This window comes from Vanessa cardui, chromosome 19 (assembly GCF_905220365.1).
Source record: "Vanessa cardui chromosome 19, ilVanCard2.1, whole genome shotgun sequence".
Taxonomy (NCBI): Eukaryota; Metazoa; Arthropoda; class Insecta; order Lepidoptera; family Nymphalidae; genus Vanessa; species Vanessa cardui.
In genome coordinates, this window is record NC_061141.1 from 12283047 (window position 1) to 12305533 (window position 22487).

Sequence of the window (22487 nt, forward strand, 5' to 3'; positions counted from 1 at the left end):
TATGCGAAAGTAACTCTCTATGTATGTCTGTCCGTCGGGTTTGGTACGATGAAAGCTTAAACTCAAAGGAATAAATAGCTCTACCTTTTTTAAACCAGACCTGAGCTTACTGTTAATAAATAAATAACAAATAAAGCCGCGGCTAATAACTCATATTTTATGAATAAATAATTATTTTTGTTATTACAAAGATGACTAATTAAATTAAGATTTACCGTAAAAGGAAATAGTTGAATGAACAAAAAAAAATACTGAGCGTCTGAAAATACATCTTTGAGATATTTATTGTAAAAGTACATTTCTGTCTTTCGCGTTATCCCAAAAATGTTTATAGATAATATCTTTGGTCCAGAATAAAGTAAGGAATCAGATCATTGCTTTACCTTATATAAGCAATGCATAGTTTAGATGATTAATATAAATAAGTATTTTTACAATAAGATTATTAATAGCCTTTATAAGTTTGAGCTTTGAAATACAACGTCAAACTATAGTGTTAGTAGAGATACATGATAACAGTGAGTACTCTTATGTAGTTGTATACACACACATATACACTTGAGCTACCGTAGCTGATATTGGTAGACTTCATACAAACAAAACCAGTACATGAGGTAAAATAAATAACAAAACTTACCGGCAATCGTATTCAGAAACATGAGATATTCGAAGTTCGATATCTCACGTCGCTGCCACTTCTGCGTCATATTTGAGTTGCGCATGAGTTGACGCGGGGACATCATCGACGCGCGCCTGAGGACAACAGATACATTGAATTAGACACATATTGCAGAGTTTCCATATGAAAGGTGAACGAGACACTTGTATTTAGTGCTTCTAAATACAAGTAATTTGAGTAGAATTTAATTCCTTTAAGTAAAGAACTTTTGTTATTTAATTTCTTATCAGATTGTATTGTACGTACATAACAAGTTATGTAAATATTTTGCAATTGTAAATATCTTATATAACATATCTTTAAGTATATCATACTATAGTATTGTAATTGAATAATATATAAAAAATGTTCACAAAATTAACTCCATAGCGTATAGGGTCAATCGGTAGCGTGTTTCAACAATACTCATAAACTGATCGTACCTTCGAGTACAGCGTACTAGCAAATTATATTTAAAGTAAGCAAAGATAATTTAATTACAATAATCATTTACAGAACGCCATCGGCAATAGAAATACCATGTTATTACAAAATCAATCAAATCAAAATAAACTTTATTCAAGTGGGCTTTTACAAGCACTTTTGAATCGTCATTTAACAATTTAGTGAACCTAACAACGGTTCGGAAAGTAGATTCTACCGAGAAGAACCGGCAAGAAACTCAGTAGTTACTCTTTTTCAACATTTAAAAAAATACAGTCATGTTAGTTAATACAATTATTTATATTAATATATCCTGCCTAGAAGTCAACAGGTATTCCACGCCTTTTTATCATCTACAAAATCTTGTATCGAATAATACGCTTTTTTTACCCATGTATTTTTTATAAACGATTTTAATTTACGAGACGGCAAAGTTAAAAATGTCTGCGGAATTTTATTATAGAAATGGATATCTTGCCCCAAGAAAGATTTATTGACTTTGCGGAGTCGGAAACTTGGCGTTATAAGCTTATCCTTACTTCTAGTGCATATACAATGATTATCACTGATTTTATCAAAGTGATCAATGTTACTGTGAATATACATGATATTGTTGTAAATATATTGCGACGCAACAGTGAGTATTCCTACTCTGTTAAAAATATCCCGAAGAGAGTCTCTAGCTCCAAGATTATAAATAAACCGGATTGCTCTCTTTTGTAAAATAAAGACAGATTCAATATCTGCAGCGTTACCCCAAAGTGCCATATGACATAATACTGTGAAAATAACCAAAATAAACAATCAATCAAACGGGTAACCGATCTTTATTTACATTTAGACAATTTATCTTTATTTTAGTAAGTGAAGAGAAGGATACTAAGTCATTATAATTTCAAACGCGAAAGTGATCATCATAATATAATATATTGGACAACATCACATACACTACTCTTATCCCAATGGAAGTAGCTAAAGCAATTATGTTATGGTAATCAGAAGTAACTACGGTACCACGAACACCCAGATCCAAGACAACATAAGAAAACTAATGAACTTTTTCTACATCGACACTGCTGGGAGTCGGGATCTCGGAGTGGCATATCCATGAAAACCGGTGTACCCATTACTCGACCACGGAGGTCGTCAATGATGATGATTATCATAAAATTTACATACATATTATCAGGGGTCTGGAAACGGACGTATTCCCTTTCTAAAATCGTTCAGAGTTCTTGGTGGTTGCACTATCAGCGTACATATGTTCTGCGGTCAACGACAGATGTTATTATGTGTGTATAAAACGACAAATTAAACTCAGACCGCTGCAAGTATTGAACTTAGTGGTAGTTATGTTGTATTACACAATAAGTAATTACCGGCATTCATTGTATATCCTCTTTTGTTTACGGCGCTGACTATACGCGTACCTTGATGGTACGACTCTGAAACCTTCACGTGAGTGCAACTACCAAAAGAGTTTCAATATTTGTTTTTAATTCGATACAATTATTTTTTTAATTCTAAATTAGTGCAAGAGAGTTACTACACAGTTATTGTCGGTTTTCTTGGTAGAATCATCATTCTGGATCGTCGGTAGCTTTTAATGTAATCCGTCACATGACGATGCTTTTATAAGCATTGAATAAAGAAAGTTTTTTTACGATGATTTTCAGTAACAACATATATATAACAAACGAAATTTTACTAATTGTATTATAAACTGGTAGTTGGCCGCTTATACAGGTGACAGAATGCCATCAAGCATGGATGTAAAAGCTTATTTACTTTATTATTTATTATTTAAATGACAACAATTTTTACTATGATTACACAATCAATCGTATATTTTGATATTTCAAGCACATGTTTTGCTAACTTTCAATTTACTTCTCACACTCTACTCCCTCATTTGTCATGTTAATCTTGATTTGTCTATACACTGCATCTCTTCAGTCCTTGATATGTACATGACCACACATCGTAATCTTAAGGAAGTGGGTTCGAATCCACAATCATGTCGAAACGAACTAGTTGAGAGCCTTGACTGCTGAATCGAGATAATTTTATTGAATAGTATTTTTCCGGATTCAGAATTTCGTTTGGGAGTGGGTTTAATTATTATAAATTTGAATATATTTATAAACCTAGATAGTGAAGACGAATAAAATTTAGCGGTACTTAATTTACATTATTTCGTATAGTTTGTATGATAGCAATTCTATACAAAAAACATTGAATGAAATTTTTATTCGAGTTTAAGTTAAACATTGATAGCATATTGGTATGTTTTCAATCAAATCACACCATATTCAGACATAAAGAATATAAATAAATAATAAAATTAATATGAGAAAACATCACATACATTACTCTGATCCCAATGCAAGTAGCTGAAGCACTTGTGTTATGGAAATCAGAAGTAACGACGGTACCACATACACCCAGACCCAAGACAACATAGAAAACTAATGGTACTATCTACATTGACTCGGCCGGGAATCGAACCCGGGACCTCAGAGTGGCGTACCCATGAAAACCGGTGTACACACCACTCGACCATGGAGGTCGTCATGAAAAGCAACTTAGTAGTTACTATTTTTGGACAGTTAAATTAACACGGCTTTGTTAACTAATTTTTAATATATTGCTTAAAACCTATATTAGAATATTTTCAAGAATCGTAATATATAATTTTGAATATAAAAAAAAATCGATTAAATGCTTATCGATACATAAAAGGATATTGTGTTTCCGCGAGTCGAGCGAGTGGGTCACGGTCATCGGGTTGACGACCCGCGTCGCGCAGTCTGACTGACTAGTTCAATACACTACTCGAATATTCGATACGTATATTATATAGTATTAAAGTTTAAATATGTGAAAACTTAAACGAACAGAGTAAATCGTAAATCTCTCAACAAAGGTTTATCACGCTTATATAAAATAATTAATTTAAAGTCTGACATGATGGCTGACTGTTCTTTTACATATTTGGTTGTTGAGATATGAGGCTACAGATCCCGAGGTCCTCTATTCAATTTCCGGGTCTAGTCAATAAAAGGTTTATCTGTAAAGTAAATCAGGGGCATCCCGGAGATTGAGAGTTTACATCAAATACGTAAGGTCGCCCTGCGCCTGAACTCTTTCGGACTGTTAAGAATTTATATACGAATTTTCAATAAGTTCATAAATAATCCAAAAGAATTATAATTCATATAAATCATCTTATATTTATGAGTAGCGATTCTGTAAGAATACTCTCAAAATCGAAGCGCACGATCGTGAAATCTTGGATATCGAAATGTGACGTTGATTACAATCATTAATTATAGCAACACATACGCGTCAAAACACCATATAAATTATATTTTCAGTCCTATCATAAGCATTTTAATTATATTTTTTCGAAACATAACACTGAAGCTTGCCGTGATCCTAACACAGTTACAATTTATTGACAGAAGTTGATAATCGATACGTAACGACGCCGAAGTAATCAAATATATGACATTTAAACGACTACAAACACCCGAATTAAGTCATTATTTTATAATTGTACTTTAAGGTCAAGGTATTTTTTGGGCTTTTGTATTGAAATTATAAAATGTCACAAAATAATAATTATTTAAATATTACAAATATCACGCAGAGGAAGTGGCCGTGAAGTAATTTATAAATACGTGTATTTAAGTAAGATTTTTTCTTTTAATTTTTTAGTCAACGGTATCGTCAGTTGAATCAGAAACTTACAATTAAGTATTTGTACTACACTAATTATATTAATATTAAATGTATTTGTTAGTTACGTGAGACTGAATAGATTTTTTTTAAATAATAAAGTCCGTAATCCAACGGCGCGTTTTGGCTATCTAAATATAATGTGTTTTAAATATTTTAGATTTAATTGAACTGTATGTGGTAATTAAAATCAATACGTTAAATGATCATATACCACTAAAGGTTTAACTCGACTGTTGCTACATAATAAACACTAGTTGACCGTTATATTAATTTACCTTTATATCCTGTTCTGTACTTTACTATTTCATTAACATACTTTCGCATTTAAAGTATTAGTTAAGATATTATTGACATACGCAAAGAATGATAAACGTGTGCCAGATCAGATTTACTATTAAATTAATTTGTAACAGCATAGGCTTAGTAAAAGTGTTCCAATAACAAAAAAAGTATCGCACGCAAATATCGAATATGCCACTACTGGAAGGCTATTATACCGTTATGTACTTTTATAGTCCAATTTATATAAAACGCTATGTTCGCAGTACCAGCTAACTATTGCCAAGTTGAAAAATGAACATTGTTATTAGTGAAGCATTTGTCGTATCATTTTAATGAGATCTCTTTTAATCTCTATCTAAATTATATGTTTGTAGAGTTATTGTGAATCTTGAAAAATGATTTAAATTATTGTTATTTTAAAAATCACTTTGATAACTTATGTTTCCAGAATATCCTACAAATTCTGTCAACGAGATCTATATGTAAAATTAATATAATCTGTATAAATATGATGAACGCAAAAGTTACTCTATCTTTCGATTTGTTCATCTGTCTGGTGCTTTTTCGTACCCAATTACTAAACCCAATTTGTTGAAATTTGGTATGAATCAAATTTGAATCTTAAGGTAGGAAAAAGGCTTCTATGTGTGATTATTAAATATATTAATTATTAAATACATTATATGCGTGACACCTCCCGACTCCTTAAGCGCGAATCAAAACTAGTTCCTTATATTTCAACGGCCCGAATTGAAAAACGTAACGGACTATAAGAGACTTATAATTTGAAACGATACAATATGCATATGCCACATGGCTTACGGTAAAACGTAATAAATATAAATATATTTTATTCCAAATGAATACTCGTATAAAAACAAACAAAAATTACTTCCCTAATTTCAATATTAGTATGATAATTACATCCAAATAGATAAAGCCGAATGCGAATAAAGTTGATGTAAATTGTTGTCCGGAAATAACACCCAACACATAGATAAATACTGTTTAAAAAAATGGACAAACTATATGATATAACTATATACAAACTATGTATATAGTGGCTGTCTATACAATATATATAACATAACAAAACAGTACGGTTGTATGTTTATAAACAGGTATAGAACGAGGATCGCAAAGTAACTGACTGAGTATATAATTCTAAACAATGATTACATGTATAAAGAAATCTAAGGCATAAGCTATCAATTTTAATATGATATATTGTCTAGTGTAATATAAATAGTTGTTTAGACGATTATTTTTTATATATTAAAAGTATTTGATTTTATTTGTATTATTATTATATTGATACTAGGTATAAAATGTTATTAAAAAAAATCCAAATCGGTTAAGAAATTATGGAGTTCTGCGTTAAAACATCCTCTTCCTATTTTCGAAAGCGGTTATAAAGTTATCATGAAAATATAAAAAAATGTATAAATACATAATATGTATGTGTATTGTAGAGTTCAATGAAATATTACAAAAGCGATAGTCGAGCGGTTTTCGCCGCGTCGTGCCGTAATTTAAAGCAACAACATTAATACGAACCGTGGTGACCATTCGGAAGTGTTAACTTCCTATTAAATCTCGACATTTATTACATGAACCTGATTGCTAAGGCTGCCCACAGACCGTAGACTTCGTGACATTGTGTTATTTCTTTTTATTTTCTAAGTATGTGTTTTTTGATGTCAAGTCTACTTTAAAGATTTCATAGATCTATTTAATAAATAAATTACATTTATTGCTTACAATGGTTTACATTTTATAATTGCAATATGTTATTAAAGAACAAAGAACTGTAATATATTAACAATGGGTAAAAATATATGAAGCCCTTTAATAAACACGCATATGACCTTTTTAATCATCAACCTCAATAAGTCTACTTAAATGTCACCGCGTATAGTGAGGAGAGAAAGTGTTATGTTATTTTATATTAGCATCTTGTTACTGTGTTCAGCTTTATATACACATACTGTTTGCATTACATACGAGTATGTCCGTAAACATTGACATTGAAAATCGTACAGTGCAAAACAAACATGAGTACTTACATGCGGATAGTTATAATAAATATTAAAAATTGTTAAAATTTTTCTTTTATGCAAACGAATCTCAATGACTTTTTTTTTAATTTTTGGTGTTAACGTATGAAGATTTTAACACTTTCTAATAAATAATGTACAGACGAATTGATAACCTCCTCGTTTTTGAAGTCGGTTGAAAATGTAAGACAATGTACATATAGCGCACTAATATGTGCGTAGGATAGGTAAATTCCTGATTTTCCTAGTATCAGAATCCGATGGGCGAATCCAATAATTATACAGAACTAACGGCTTTATGTGCTTCCGAAGCAAGGGAGTCTAAACATTGACAATACTCAATGGCATTTTATTGGATGAGAGTTACATAAAAAAGCACATTTAACAGAGACAAAAGATTAGTCTGCGTCATTCGAAGATCGAACATTTTGCAACATAAATCTCCTTTATTTCTGTATTAATTATTATTATTTGCACGTCTTAATGACGATGTTCTAGTATTACAATTTTACACGTTAACTGATACCGATTTATATAGAATTTTAAAGATGTTTGAAATTTATACAGACAAGTAACTGATATCCATACAATGGCAGTTTGTTGTTTACTTACAACGTGCATACTAAGTATTGTCATCATAGATTTATGGCATGCGGTTGTTAAATGATAATATCAATTGGCGTAAGCGGAAATTTGACGCGTTATCATGTGATCGCTATAAACTTTACAAATACTTGTGTTCTTTTTTCAAATTTTACTCGGGACGCGGCACGTGCCGTACATTTGCGAATTGACAGTTATTCAGTATAGTGTTAAAGAAACATTCCAATTCAATGCGTAAAACATCAAATGTATCATACGAATGTTATTTTACATTCCTTTAACAGTTATCGGATTGAGTTGAAACTCTGTAAAGTTACCCAGTATGACTTATTATTTTATTATGAAGGGGGCCGGACAAACGAGCCAACCGATGAAAGTTCTTTCATCATTCTTTTGTGTCTGTAATCACACTTTTAAAACTCTAATTAATATTAAGCTGTAGAATAAATAAACCTAGTAAAATTAAAGCGATCGATCGATATTATATTGCGTGTCAAAACTTAAATTCCAACAATCACCATGTATAAAAGTATAATATCTTGTTGACATACCACTTTGTTATTTTAATATTAAATTAGGTCACCCAATTCCAACGCTAAATTTGTAACCGTAATTTTGACAGAGAACAATGATAATAATTGAACAGTATATTATTGTTACGATAAGCACTTGCGTGCTGACGTGTACTAAATGGTGTCAATTTACAGCTTAGGCGCGGTGTCAAGACCTAGAACTCGACTGAGATACATACAAGTAACTAACGAGATTGCTTCCATCACGATTATACTTTGGGAAGAAAACAATTGTAGATAAACAAACACATTCATATGTTCATATGTATGGCTTTGATATTGTTACCGAGCGATGTGGCAATGAGAAATGAGATATGAATTGCGTTCTAAATAGTTTATAGTAAACATATTATTATTATATCTAGACAAGTAAAAAAATATTTTCTGTTATTAAAATAAAAAGATATTATATTATTTATATCCATATAAGATACGTTTTAAAGATCATTTTTTTAGAATAAACACACAAATAGTTGCCAGTAATTACACTGGTTCACTCGCTAGTATATAAGTGACCTGCTTATGAAGTTCAGAATAAATTAAGAATGACTTTGACTCTGATAACGATAGAACGATATCCGTCGTAAACATTTATTTTATTGCCGTAAAGTAACACGAGAGGTTCAAGTATGGTCAAAGTTATATTTAAAGGAGTCAAGAACGTTATATATTTTACATTATATATTTCTTATTATTAGTAAAAAACGTCGCTTTTGACCAGCCGTGACCTGATCGGTTTAAGTGACACCACTGCCCATAAGTGCTTAATTTATAATAAATAAGGAAAACACGGCCAGTTAATCCGTATGTTTTCATATGGAATTCTGTAACATGTGTTTCCACTAATCCGCATGAAACACCTTGGCGCAATAATCTCCAAGGGGAAGAGAACTGTTACTTTACTTTTAGTGCAAGATTATAAGTCTTCTGGGGGTCAACTGACGACAAGTGGCCATCAGCGATACGATATGATTCCAACTGAGGCGTACACACAAACGTCATCGTGACTTTCATCCCAGCTATTTCGCAAGTTCATTAACCCTTCATACCGGAACACCACAACACATATTACTTGGCAGAATATCATGTGCGTGGGTCGTATTTAACCAATGATTGGCATCTGGCACAAACTTTCTTGTATCTTCTTTAAATTGGTTCGTAGAAAGACGTCATAAAAAGTGTAAAGTATAACAACAGATCTAAAAACAGTGTAAAATCCTCATTAGTATGTCTTCTTATAAACGCTTGAGAATGTCTCAACGTGTGTAGTAGTCCTTATTTAGAGTAAATGTAAAAGATTAGCATAAAACTCCAGGTATACCATTTAAGAATAGAATTTTCGCGCCAAAACCTAAGTTCCGGTAGATACGTAGGCCGGGGATATGGAGCGCGGAAGAGCGACTGGTTATTATATTTTGTGGCGCCCTGAATTAATTATTTCCTCGAGGCGAGTTTTAATAAATCATCGTCTGAGAATTGTTATATCCAAATTATTGAACGAGTATTTGTCGGCATTTATTTGCAATAATAAACTTAAAAAAGGAAGTTTATGATGTTTCAATCCATAAATGTGATTTTTGGACAACCAATAATTGTAGCACAGATTACAAACGGTCGAAGGTCGTTTAGGATATCATTCGTTCTGCTGGATTGTATTGTTATTTTTAAATTAGGCGATATAGTATTAGGGTACTCCTAGAAATGAGAATGACCTTCCCACTTATTATATTTATCCTCCGCCCAAATGTTGCCTGAAAAAGATCGCGTTGTAGCGATATCGCCATCTGATGCTCTACTGCAGCTAATGTAGATTTTACTATTAGGTTTGAACAATCAGTAAAATAATTTGGAATGTTATTGTTGAAGGCAAAGAAGGCAAGCTAAACTTAAATGCTTTTTCATTGAATATTGGATGGATTCTTATTCGTTGAATAGCTTATATATTTTTCATTTCATTGTAAGTCATGAATAGGTTTTAAGGAAAATTCGGATGCGTGAGTAAATACCTACTGATTTTTTCGCAATACCTACTATTGGAAGAGGTGACTACGTAAACCACATCATGAATTTTAAATAAGGTATCGTAAAAAAACCCATTCCTTGTTGAAATATTCAAAAGTGGTAATTTATTGTTTATTTTTGTTTTAGGCAACACTTGCTAACAAAATCAGGAAATATATTCTAAAAAATAATTCTATATTTTCTTCACTAAATTCTGAATACGTCATAGATAGCTAAACGACGTGTAAACGAACTTGAAATATAAATATAAATATTTTACTTTCAAGTCATTGAATACTTTCATCAGCATTACTTATATGCTTGGGCATACTATATACAACGTGTGTGCAGATTGGCCAAAGGAATGTTCAGATCCATTTATCAAAGAAATGTCATAAAATTTTTATATACGACATTTAAACCGGAAAGATAAAGGCAAGCATTTAAGTCGTAAAAAACTATAAAACACATTTTACCGAAATTATTCAAAGCAATCCCTACTACTATTCCCTAACATTATTAATGCAAAAGTAGATTTTTCTTTAACCTGTTCTAACTTAAATAGTTAAACAAATTTAAAGGAATGATGATGATTTTACATTTAATAAAAGTGTTTGCGAAAATAATTTAACATTGGTGACTAATTTATTTGCTGTTCCAATAACGATATTAATTTGTACATTGCTACGTGAAATCGTGTTAGGCATGGTTGTAGTAATGAGATTACTAAGAAAATAAATATTGTACGTTTCGTTAACTATGTCAAACATTAATGACTAATCGTAAATTATTTATACCACTCAGTATGAGAGGACGTTTTTTTGTGCTATTGGTTTACGAGCAAACGGATAATCTGATGGTAAGTGGTCACCGCCGACCATAGACAATGGTACTGTCAGATTTATTAACCATTCCTTACATCACCAATGCGATTCTAACCTTGGAAACTAAGATGTTAAGGCTTACTCACCATCCAAACCAGAACACAACAATACTGAATACTGCTGTTTGACGCTTGAATATTTGATGAATGGGTGGTACCTACCCAGACGCAGGCTTGCACAAAGCCCTACAACCAAGTTTGTCTGAAGTTTGTTTGAAAAAAAGCTCTTTACTATCTATAAAAAGCAATTACATTAGTAGTTGCGCTTCGCAGTTTCTCGCGCTTTAAATTTAGCATGTTGACGTCACTAGTGTGAATTTCATGTTCTTGTGATAAATATAAAACGATTGTTAACGAATAGAATCTCGCCTAATCGATACTGTGATACTGCGTAAGATAACGAGACAGATCATATAACAATAGTTGTTATAGTATATAGAAAGAATCAGTAAATTTCCCACTGCTTAGCTAAGTCCTTCTTTCCCTTTGAGGAGAAGATATGGAGCTTATTTCACCACGCTGATTCAATGCGGGTTGGTGAATACAAATGTATAGAGGAATATTTTCCTTAAAAGTAGGTATATGTTTTTCTTCACAGATCACGAGATGAATTATAAACACAAAATAAGCACATGAAAAATCAATGGTTCTTGCTTGGATTTCAACCCGCAATTATTATGAATCAGTGCTTAAAACGCGTGGACAGACCACGCGTTTTAAGCACTGATCATGATCAAGTCAGATCGAGTCAGTCCGGTTCATGATCAAGTATAATGTCTTCGAATATAATTAAGCTCTTAATGGAAATAAGTTTGCTAATGGAAAAATTGCACGAATCGTTTTAAAATCTACTTCGTAATTTCGTAAAGTTAGAATTAAATCAAATATGTTCAATAAATTTAAAAAAAAAAAGTTGCTCACGTGGACACTTACGTTTTGTCATTTAACAAGGCTTTATGAAATGTTTATGTATGTACATTTCGAAATGTATTACTCTTTCCATAACAACTATCAAGATTTTTTACGTATTTTTCTAATTTAATCTACAATAAATTTCTATACATTATTTTTATGATTTCCGGAGTGTAACAATAATAATAGGCTCGATCTGAGTGAAGTAACATAAGTTATATTATAATACGCATTCATGCGATAACGATACACGTATCGGTCGGGCATGGTGATTACACGGGGATCGGATCTTCTTATGTAACCGATGGCGTTTCGTTACAACGATCGGTTTACGTTTCGTTTGAATTATATTACTAATGGTTATTTACTTTGAACGTAATAGAATAATTGTTACTATAATAGACTTGCTATAATTATGACGCACGTATTATGTAAATTATTACAGATAGGGCGACGAGAAGTTGACGAAGATTATATTTGGATACAGAAAGTTTTTTTTTCAATAGTTATCAAATTTGCAGGGTTAATGAAAACTTTACGATCGGACGTAAACTAAATTGATACTGGTCTAGTTAACATTGTCGAGTCTAAGGTTACGGCCTCACTGCGGAATAGAACCAAGCCATTGTTGTTTCCGTTACGTTTCTTATCGATTATCGTTTACGGGTTTTTTCCAAAAACTTCAATTCCAAAATTGTCACTAGACCATTTTTAGTAATTATAGTCAGTACAATATTTGTCTTTTCAAATGTAAACCAAAAATACGCGAATTTTACTTTTTATAGTAATATTTTTTAAAAATCAAAAATCAAAATCAAAATCAAAGTATACTTTATTCAAGTGGGCTTTTACAAGCACTTTTGAATCGTCATTTAACAATTAAGTGAAGCTACCACCGGTTCGGAAAGTAGATTCTACTGAGAAGAACCGGCAAGAAACTCAGTAGTTACTCTTTTTCAACATTTAAAAAAATACAGTCATGTTAGTTAATACAATTATTAAATTAATATATCCTGCCTGGAAGTCAACAGGTAAAGACGGTTCCCATTCGGTGATCATCGCGTAACATACCCAATAAAAGCCTTTGTGTTTGAAACCTTTTCCCTTTTGAATACAGATTTAATACACACGGGATTACGAAACTCATATAAATACCGATTGGATTTTTATTACAAAGTTTCAACGAGTGACGTATTTACTTTACCGACATAACATATTTTATTGATCGTTATTTACTCTCGGAATGATATAGGGGTTGTATTGTCATCTTTCTACAATGGTTTGACAACTCAACAAAATAAATAAAGTAAATAGCAGATTATTTATATGAAGGTACATGACAATTTAAGTACAAGGAAATAATCGGTACTGTCATGTACTGAGAGCAATGAAAGAATTGAAAAGGGTCAAGCCTCAAGACCATTTTACATGCTGTATTTTTATTGAATACACGTTTCAGATTCGAAAAGGCCTCGTGTATAGAACAAATGAATCTAAAACGGAATTTCGGGCAAGCTCTAATTTAAACCTGCTTATTTGGGTCAGATAGAGAAAACAACGTAAAATATCTGTAAGTGTGGATGTATTTTTTAATAAAAAACGTATCTATCTTTTTTGGCTTTTTATTTGATATGTAGGCAAACAGGCCACCTGGCAAGTGGTCACCTGTAGACATTGGTGATGTATAAAAAAATAACCATTCCTTAGATCATATGAAAATATATTTTTAATGTATTTTAAAAGCTATTACAGAAAACATATTCGTAAACATAACGTATGTATGTTACTTCGGTTGATAACATTTAATTATTCTAAAAAAAATACTATTTGTAGATTATATTAGTAGACATAGGTACTCTAGATCAATTTTAATTAAAAAAAAATCAAACAAATAAATTTATAAACACAAAACGGACCTTGAATCTATTCTTAGCTTATATATGATATAAAATAAACGATCTTATTTATGATAAACTATCAACATTCTAACCTACATGGTTAATGCGGAACTATTTCCGATTTCCGCGTCACCGTATTGTGCGGACGACTGTACCGCGAATTATCATCTAATCGCCGACGTTTTCTCGGAAAACTCCTATGACGGCGTACAGACGTAATAACACGTTTTGAATTTATTGTTATACATTTAATCTAATTGAGCCTATGATTATATTTAAATTCTTAAGTATTGGTATAATCAAGTTACATTTTTTTATAAAATTAAAAGGGCATAGTTCATTATGATCAACAAAGCCCACCCTTAATCGACAAACACCACAGCAGATATGAATTAATTAATTATCTATAAAATAATATTATTGCAACAAAGTTATGTTACGCAACTGACAGTATATTTAGCTGAGAGAAACCTTCAGGTACAAAAAAGGTTTATACGCAAATGAACTTTTCTCTATTTTACTCATTCTCTATCGCCTGCTTTAAATAACACTATTTAAGGGGACTACATGAGCTAAATGCAAGTTTTATAATGCCCAAAAGTATATAATCCAATGCAATAAAAAAAATGAAAAAAATATATGATAATATTCAGGATACATCCTAGCTATTTATTGATATGAAAACATGATGTAATTAATTTGGTTCGATAGAAAAAAATCGCAAAGATACCTCTAAAAAAGTATTTTTTTGTTTCAAAACTATACTTATATACATTCAATAATTTTTGTCTTTTGTCAGATTATTCTACAAACAATATACTAAATAATTATTGTCATAATTTTTTAGTAATATCAATAGATTTTTTTTAAATCAGATTTTCTTATTTTCGAACGAAATGCGTAAGCATGTGTGCGTGAACGCCTCGTACAGACACTGCCGGCCGAGGCCTGTTGCTAAATGGACGTGTCGCTGTTTTCACCGGATCATTGCGTTACGAGATATTTTTTTGTGTAATTTTAATTGTCAAGTATTATTCTTTCTTGTAAATATATATATTAAGTTAAAATAGTCTAGTTGTAATTAGCCATTTGTTTTTTATTCAGTTATTATTAATAAAGTTTCATTTTGCAAATATGGGTAATAAAGTAAAATCTGTGAAAAAAACTCAAAAACGTTCATATAAATTAAGAGCCGAACATATGAACGATATAAAAAGGTAAGAGTATTTTATTAGTAAACATATATATATATATATATATATATATTCATAAATAATGAATATTGGACACATCTATTAGAAAAAACATTCAATCAGTTCGCATAGAATCAGATTTTTCGTCAAGTTCTCAATCGGTTACCTTGGAGTATTTAGTCAAAGTACGGAAATCTGATGTAAGTGTTTTGGTTCGATCCCCACAAGTCCGAAGTTTTTTTTTAAATGACTATATTTAGAAACATATATTTTTTAATACTTTTTTAATTAATAAAATATAATGATTAACATCTTTTTATTTTTTACAGGATGAAGATAGTGGAAAATCATAACACGGAAGCTGTTTCTAATGCGTAAGAGTTTAATTTTATAGATTTTGTTTATAATAGGAATTATAGTTTTGTATGAATTAATTTTAATAATTAAAAAAAAAATGAAGTCGTTACCATAGAAATATGTAATTGTTGTGAACCAAAGATCTAAAATATTTGGATGTGTCATTTGTACGTAAATCAATTTTTTTTTTATAGTTTGGAAACACTAAAAAATCACGATGATTGTGAATTAAATGATAAAAGTACACATTCATATAAGCGTGTACTAGAAGAAGCCTCTAATTCACAGGTAATAATATTGTTAACATCATATAAATAAAAATGTTTGAAGTTTAATTGAATCAGTTTTATTTGTTAATCATTTTCAAGTAACAGTCAAGAACAATAGAAATTATATTCTATCGTATCAATTTTTGTGCGATTTATGACCAAACCCATTCTCATTGACCTCGTTAACCAATAATTCAATCAAATCGACTAAACATGTTTTAGATTTTGTTTTAATTTATATATATATATATTATCAAACTTATAAAATGTTAAAAATTGCTATGTTATAATATTTAGTATTAAACAACTAATGTTATGTAATATAAATTAAATAAAAAAGGTTAAAATTAACAGTCTATTTTTTGTACACAAAATATAAATAAGAATCCTTTAAGTTTAATTGAATCAGTTTAATTTTACCATAATTGATTTTTAAATGACACTTAAAATAAATAAAAATAATTCTGTTGTCCTATCCATTTCTATGACATCTGTGATTGATAGAATTGATAGAATTGACTTCGCTTCGCTTTCGCTCGGTGCGGCGCGCGGCGGTTCGGCGCCATCTGTTGGAATATTCAGGCGTAACCTCGCCGCCTCGCTAAGCGTAGTGCGCGCGGGGACATGCCGTTTTTGTCGTTAGTGTAAGTGTGTGCGCGTGATTCTCAAGGGCAATTAGCTCCTGTAGTCCCCTTAATGCATTTATTAAACTATAGAATTCAAGTCCCTGTTCGAATGGTATTCCATTTAATTTTTAATATGTTTTCCAAAGATAATACTGCGTTTGCAAAAAAATTACAATTTTCATTACAGCTTTAGAAAGCCTACCTATCAGACAAACGACCTAATCGACCACTTAAAAGTATATTTTAAAAAATTTTAGCTTTACTTAATACGACAAATAATATTTATCACATATTTCACATAGCTTTCCATCAACTCTTTTTTTAAATATTGTTATGTTAGTCTTTTGTTTATGTTATGCAGTCCGGTGTTATATTCCTGCTGATGTCATAACGACAGTAATTAGTGTAGTAAATGCATGTCATGTCAATTATTCTGTTGCATGTCGTGATCTTAATGAGAGTATTATCGATATATATAAATTATACATTTCGTCCGAGTTTTTTAAAGAACGTTATTATGCGGCACCATAAGGGTATTAATCGTAAGAAGATGACGAAAGAAATTGTTGGACGTCTGATAAACTAGAAACCGTATTTTACTCTCAAATATAGGTTAGATTAGTTACACAAAGCAGAATAGAACAAAAAACATTCTCTCTCTTATCTGCTAAATAACACGACAGGCATCACTAATGCCTCGGCGTTTCAATCAAATATGATTTAATGGCTATGTATGTATGTTATGGCAGATAAGTAAATGTCAGATAGAATTGAAATAAAAATAATTGTATATGTCCGAAGATATTTATATGAGTACCTACGTAATAAGGTGTTTTTGTTCAACTCCTGTATAATTTATAATAATGTCACCTATTACACGTAGGTAACAAAACAAAGCACTTATCAACGCTTATCAGATCAAGACAATGCGAGTCAGCTATCTCGCTGTCTATAAATATCATACATGCACTCAATATGATGAGATGCTGATGACGACCCCCCATTAAATAACATGCTATGAAAAGCTGTAAGTGCAACTTTAAGTGGGGGAAGACGAGGTGTCCGTCCAGGTCCAGTGAGAACGAGTGGTAATAGTGGGCTGTTACATGATCACAGCAATTTATGAATCAAGCAATTTATCTTTATTTATTGTACAACACTATTGCAACTTACAACTTTACTTTTACTTCATATTATATGTGATAACAGTTTCGTAAATGTTCAAAATGGATTTTTTTCGCAAATCCACGGTGAATATCATAGATTAGAGAATTAGCTGTCAAATGTTGTCTGTTTATAATATTAAAATAGCCCTTTTTTACTCAATACCTTTATATCTATACATGGTACATATACCAAAATAAAATTTCTTACATTTTTGTCGGTCTGTCTGTCTGTTTGTTCCGGCTAATCTCTGGAACGGCTGGACTGATTTTGACGGGACTTTCATTGGCAGATAACTGATATAAATTGAGTAACTTAGTCTACTACATTTTTTTCTTTTCGTTAAATCAAAACGCGTACAAGGTCGTGGGCACTGCTAGTAATAAATAACTTTTCACGTAATGTTAATATAATATAGCACAAGATCGCTTTGGAGCGCACGCATCTAGTGGACTATTTCACATGTGCCATTGTATTGAGAACTCTTTATTTAAACTGTGGCATTACATTTACATACAAATAAAATGTCAATTGGTCTTTGTTACTGTCGTACGCTTTCTTTCTTCGAAACAAACGGGACAAGAGAATATTTTAGATTCTATGTAGTTATCCGTAATATATGAACATTAAATAGGCATCATTAAAATAAAGGGATTCATTATTTTTAAATATGACGCAGGTATTTCTGATTTTTGTACATTTTAAGATTAAGAATATTGAACAGAATGAAACTGTATGTAGTCTAGTATATTTGATCTATACGCAAGAAATAAAAAAAAAATACTCCATGTTTATTTAAGAAAAACTCATATGTAGCTACAATTCAAATAATTTTATAATACATTTCAGATCCCGAAACGACCTTACTATAATTGCATTCAATATATTCGTAAAAAAAGTCATTAACTCATAGTATCACTTAGTTTATTCAACGATCATATTGAAAGGGTCCACATATCGTGAGCCCCGCCCATGTGTTTTCAAACATTTTCATTAGGATACGGAAATTCCGTGACGTTGCCGCGGTAGCTTGCAGAACAATTTTCACGACTTATTTAAACAGTGCCATAGAATTACGTGCAAACATACAAAATACGCGGTTTTCCAGCAAACATTTATAAACAGTAACCTAGTTTATTTATCTAGTGATAAATTTAATCTTTTCATTCAAAATCATAAATATACACAAATCTACTTGGGTGGGCGTTTGGTGGTGGTTGGTGGTAGGGCTTTGTGCAAGCGCGTCTGGGTAGGTGCCACCCACTCATCATTATATTCTGTAACTAAACAATAGTAATCAATATCAGAGTGAGCCAGTGTAACTACAGGCACAAGGAACTTAACATCTTAGTCGCCAAGGAATGGTTGATATTTCTTATAGTGCCATTGTCTATGAGCGATGGTAATCACTTACCATCAGGAGGCCCATATGTTCGTCCTCTAACCTATGCCATAAAAATGCTGAAGAATAATTTAATTATTTACGTAATTTCAGAAAGGTCAGGTATGTTTATTAATTAAACTGAGATTAGTTCTTCTGAACGATCACTACAAACAATTATCCTATAACATTCACAATATATCAACTATATCCTTAGTCATCTAACTTAATAAATATTATCTTCTGTATTTGCTCAGCTTTTAACTCGTTTATCACAATGCTACGTATAATCTTTGACCTTACCGGAAGTTGAACAAACGGACCAATGGGTGTGACAAAAATATGTGGGTTCCGTATTAAGATACGCATTAACCTTAAAATCGTGCTTATCGAATCGCCTACAGGGACGCGTTAACACTAGCGGCCATCTAATACTTGATAAGCCTCTAAGCCTTTCTGTACTTTTACAACAGAAAAACAAAACCATAAAAATATATTAACGGTTTATAAGCCGGTAGTTATAAATAATAACGGAAATGAAGTTCAATAGTCTGAATTTAAAATTTGCTTTCAAATTGAACCAAAAAAAACACCGCACTTTTGTGTTCATAATTCGATGGGACGGAAATAATTCAGGCGCTGGTCTAACACCCAGGTTATTAAAAATTGACTTTTGACTCAAAACCTTATTGACTCGTTCAAGGGTAAGATCTTAGGACCTCGGAATGTCTTTGAAGTTCTATAAGATTGATTAAAAAACAGGTATAGTGCGACAGAACTTAGATGTAGCATTGGCAAAATTCGTAAAACCGATCACTACTGATTTATACAACCAATAAAAACCCTGTCGCGCCATTCGACGCTATTCGTCGCTATTGATTCTCGCGTCAGAGAAAGCAAGTGTTTGTAAATCGACATGTCAAATCGACGAATATATTGATCATATAATATTACAAGTTATTACGTTTGTGTAAATATCATATTTACATAAGGAATAAATATTGATTATTTGGGATAGCGTACTTAATTCGGATGTGATCGGTTTCATGAATTTTGCCGATGCGACATCTAAGTTGTATCGTACTATACGTACGTAATGTAGAAATGGAGACAGTTACAACTATACTATTTAGCTCTCCTATTAGCTGGATAGGTACATCACTCACTCGAGCTATTTCAGTGCTACACATTATCCGGTTCGAAGGACCGGTCTAATTACGGGCACAAGGTATCACCAGTACCTATCTTCATCATACCTATAGGCTATCGATATATTGACATTATTTCTGGTTCCAGGCATGTTTATCTCACCATGTAATTATACCATTTACAAATAAATATATCAAGTATTAAAAATCTGTATTGATCGTATGTCAGTTTCATTGTAGAATATTCTAGATACAGTGTGTCGTCTTATAACAGTTCTGTCCTATCGAGACCTAACACTTACAATACAAAAAATAAACACGACAGCGACACGTGTTTAACAGCATACATTTTTGTTATTTCCGATAATTATTCTGTTTTGTTTTTGTATGTGAAATGACCAAGTTACCTTATTGACAACGTGTTTGTTTAATTGTTATACGTTATTAATTAATAAGTATTTTGTATACTATGAATAATTTTCTTCAGCCAATCAAGGTGTATTCTTGGACTCAAAAAGAATAAAAAAATATATTTATAAATAATATAATATTAATTATATTGTGTAATCTCAGCCGGTACGTAACTCTCAAATCGCTACGTAAATACGATAAACATAATCGAAACCAAAAATAAAAACAATATAAAAAACGCGCAATGCTTTATACTAAGATGAAATAATTAATTATGTACACAGATCTAATATTTAATTCCATTAACAAACGCGCTCGGCGGAGACGTCCCTTAAACGGTTATCAGCGGCTCAGTCGGTAAAAGTTCCAACAACAGTGCGTTATAAAACAGACTGTGTGAACGAAAAGCGGCTTCAGTGCGCCCGAGAGCAGCGCAAGGTCAAGAACACACAACCTCTTTCGAAAACAGTCGATCGCCTGGCTTTAACTGTGATGTGATTGTCACAGAAAAAAATAAATAAAAAAAATAAAATTTACACTAGAACATATCATCTGTGCCTAATTTAAAAACAAAACACCAGTGGGTTCGCACGTGCGTTCCAAATTTAAACGCTGTGCGTCGCGAGTTTTCCCGCGTAAACATAGTGTTCGTAAAAGTGATAAGACAATTTTCATGAAAAATATTTGTTTTGTGCAAAGATACTGCAATTTGTCAAGTTGGGGACAATTACAGGAAATAGTTCAGAGTAAGTTGATACATATATTTCAATCTCAAGGCGCATTTGCAACAATATCATCAATATTAAAAAAAATGATATGTAAAAAATATATGGGTAATTATTATAAACGTTTCAACAATACATTTATTTTTAAATAGAAATTACATGACCTTTGAAATCTTGAACAATACGATTCTGATCTTCTATTAATAGCGTCAAAAACAAAGTAATGGATTCAGAAAAGTAGAGCAAATAAATATTGGTGTTAGAAATTCACATCTGAAGAATCTTTTATTAACTAATAATAGTTGTGTTAGGTGAATTAAGTATACTCTGTATAATATACAGTATATTTTATGTCTATAATAAATTAGTAACATATTATTTTATTACACAATATTAATTTTTTAAATGGTTAAATAATAAAAAAAAATATTATTTGTTGGTTATTAATATTAAATATACACAAACTAGACATGATATATTTGATTTAATAAAGTGAAAATTTTCAATCAATCAGTTAAACTCCGGCGCTTATAATCGATTTTAATATAGACATTTGTTTTGCTGTGATATGGATCGAAATTATTGTACTCGTTTGAGACTAGCCACCTGCTTCGATTTTGTACTAGAATTATTATTATTTTATTGAATTTTTTTTTGTGAAAATATAATATCAAAAATATATTATCGATAGTATATCATTTCCACAGATTTGGAGGTTGTGTATAAAGTATCGAGTTATCCTCCGCAGGGAATGTACGAGAACATATCACGATGACTTGTTCTCTTCGAGATTAAATGTGTTTACTACAAACAATAATTTAATTCAGTTTCGTCCAACATTTTAAACAAAGCGAAAATTTGTAATACACATATGCCAGATAATTTGGTCGGATGATTTTATATAATGAGCTACATCTCATAAAATATTCTACATATAAATGTACCGCTTTGCCTTTTTTTAAAAGTCACCTCTGAGTAGAAAGATCTGGAGTTTGTATAACGCGGGAACGGACAAAAAACAAGCAGACAAACTAAACTAGTTTAACTTCGTGTAATAACACTTTGAATGATATTAAATGAAAATAATAAAAGCATTGCTTCATTCGAGATAAATACTAAATAAGAAATCAACGTTACGACAAAGTCGAGATACTATTGA

At 31.3% G+C, this 22487-nt stretch overlaps 2 protein-coding genes and 1 long non-coding RNA gene across 10 annotated transcripts in view; 2 read left to right on the plus strand and 1 right to left on the minus strand.

The window, feature by feature from the left end:
* Window positions 1–22487, minus strand: part of LOC124537775 (neurobeachin-like) — a 410519-nt gene that overhangs the window by 15302 nt on the left and 372730 nt on the right. For all 8 annotated transcript variants that reach the window (XM_047114671.1, XM_047114669.1, XM_047114672.1 and 5 more), the window contains one exon: window positions 638–753. In XM_047114671.1, coding sequence (XP_046970627.1) covers window positions 638–753 — 116 coding nt within the window. The remainder of the gene's footprint in view (window positions 1–637; window positions 754–22487) is intronic.
* The window catches only part of LOC124537777 (facilitated trehalose transporter Tret1-2 homolog), a 46212-nt gene that overhangs the window by 5070 nt on the left and 18655 nt on the right, over window positions 1–22487 (plus strand). The window lies entirely within an intron of this gene.
* On the plus strand, window positions 15214–15939 carry LOC124537779. The gene is made up of 3 exons (XR_006966936.1): window positions 15214–15271; window positions 15577–15621; window positions 15799–15939. It is a non-coding gene; the product is annotated as an uncharacterized LOC124537779 (long non-coding RNA).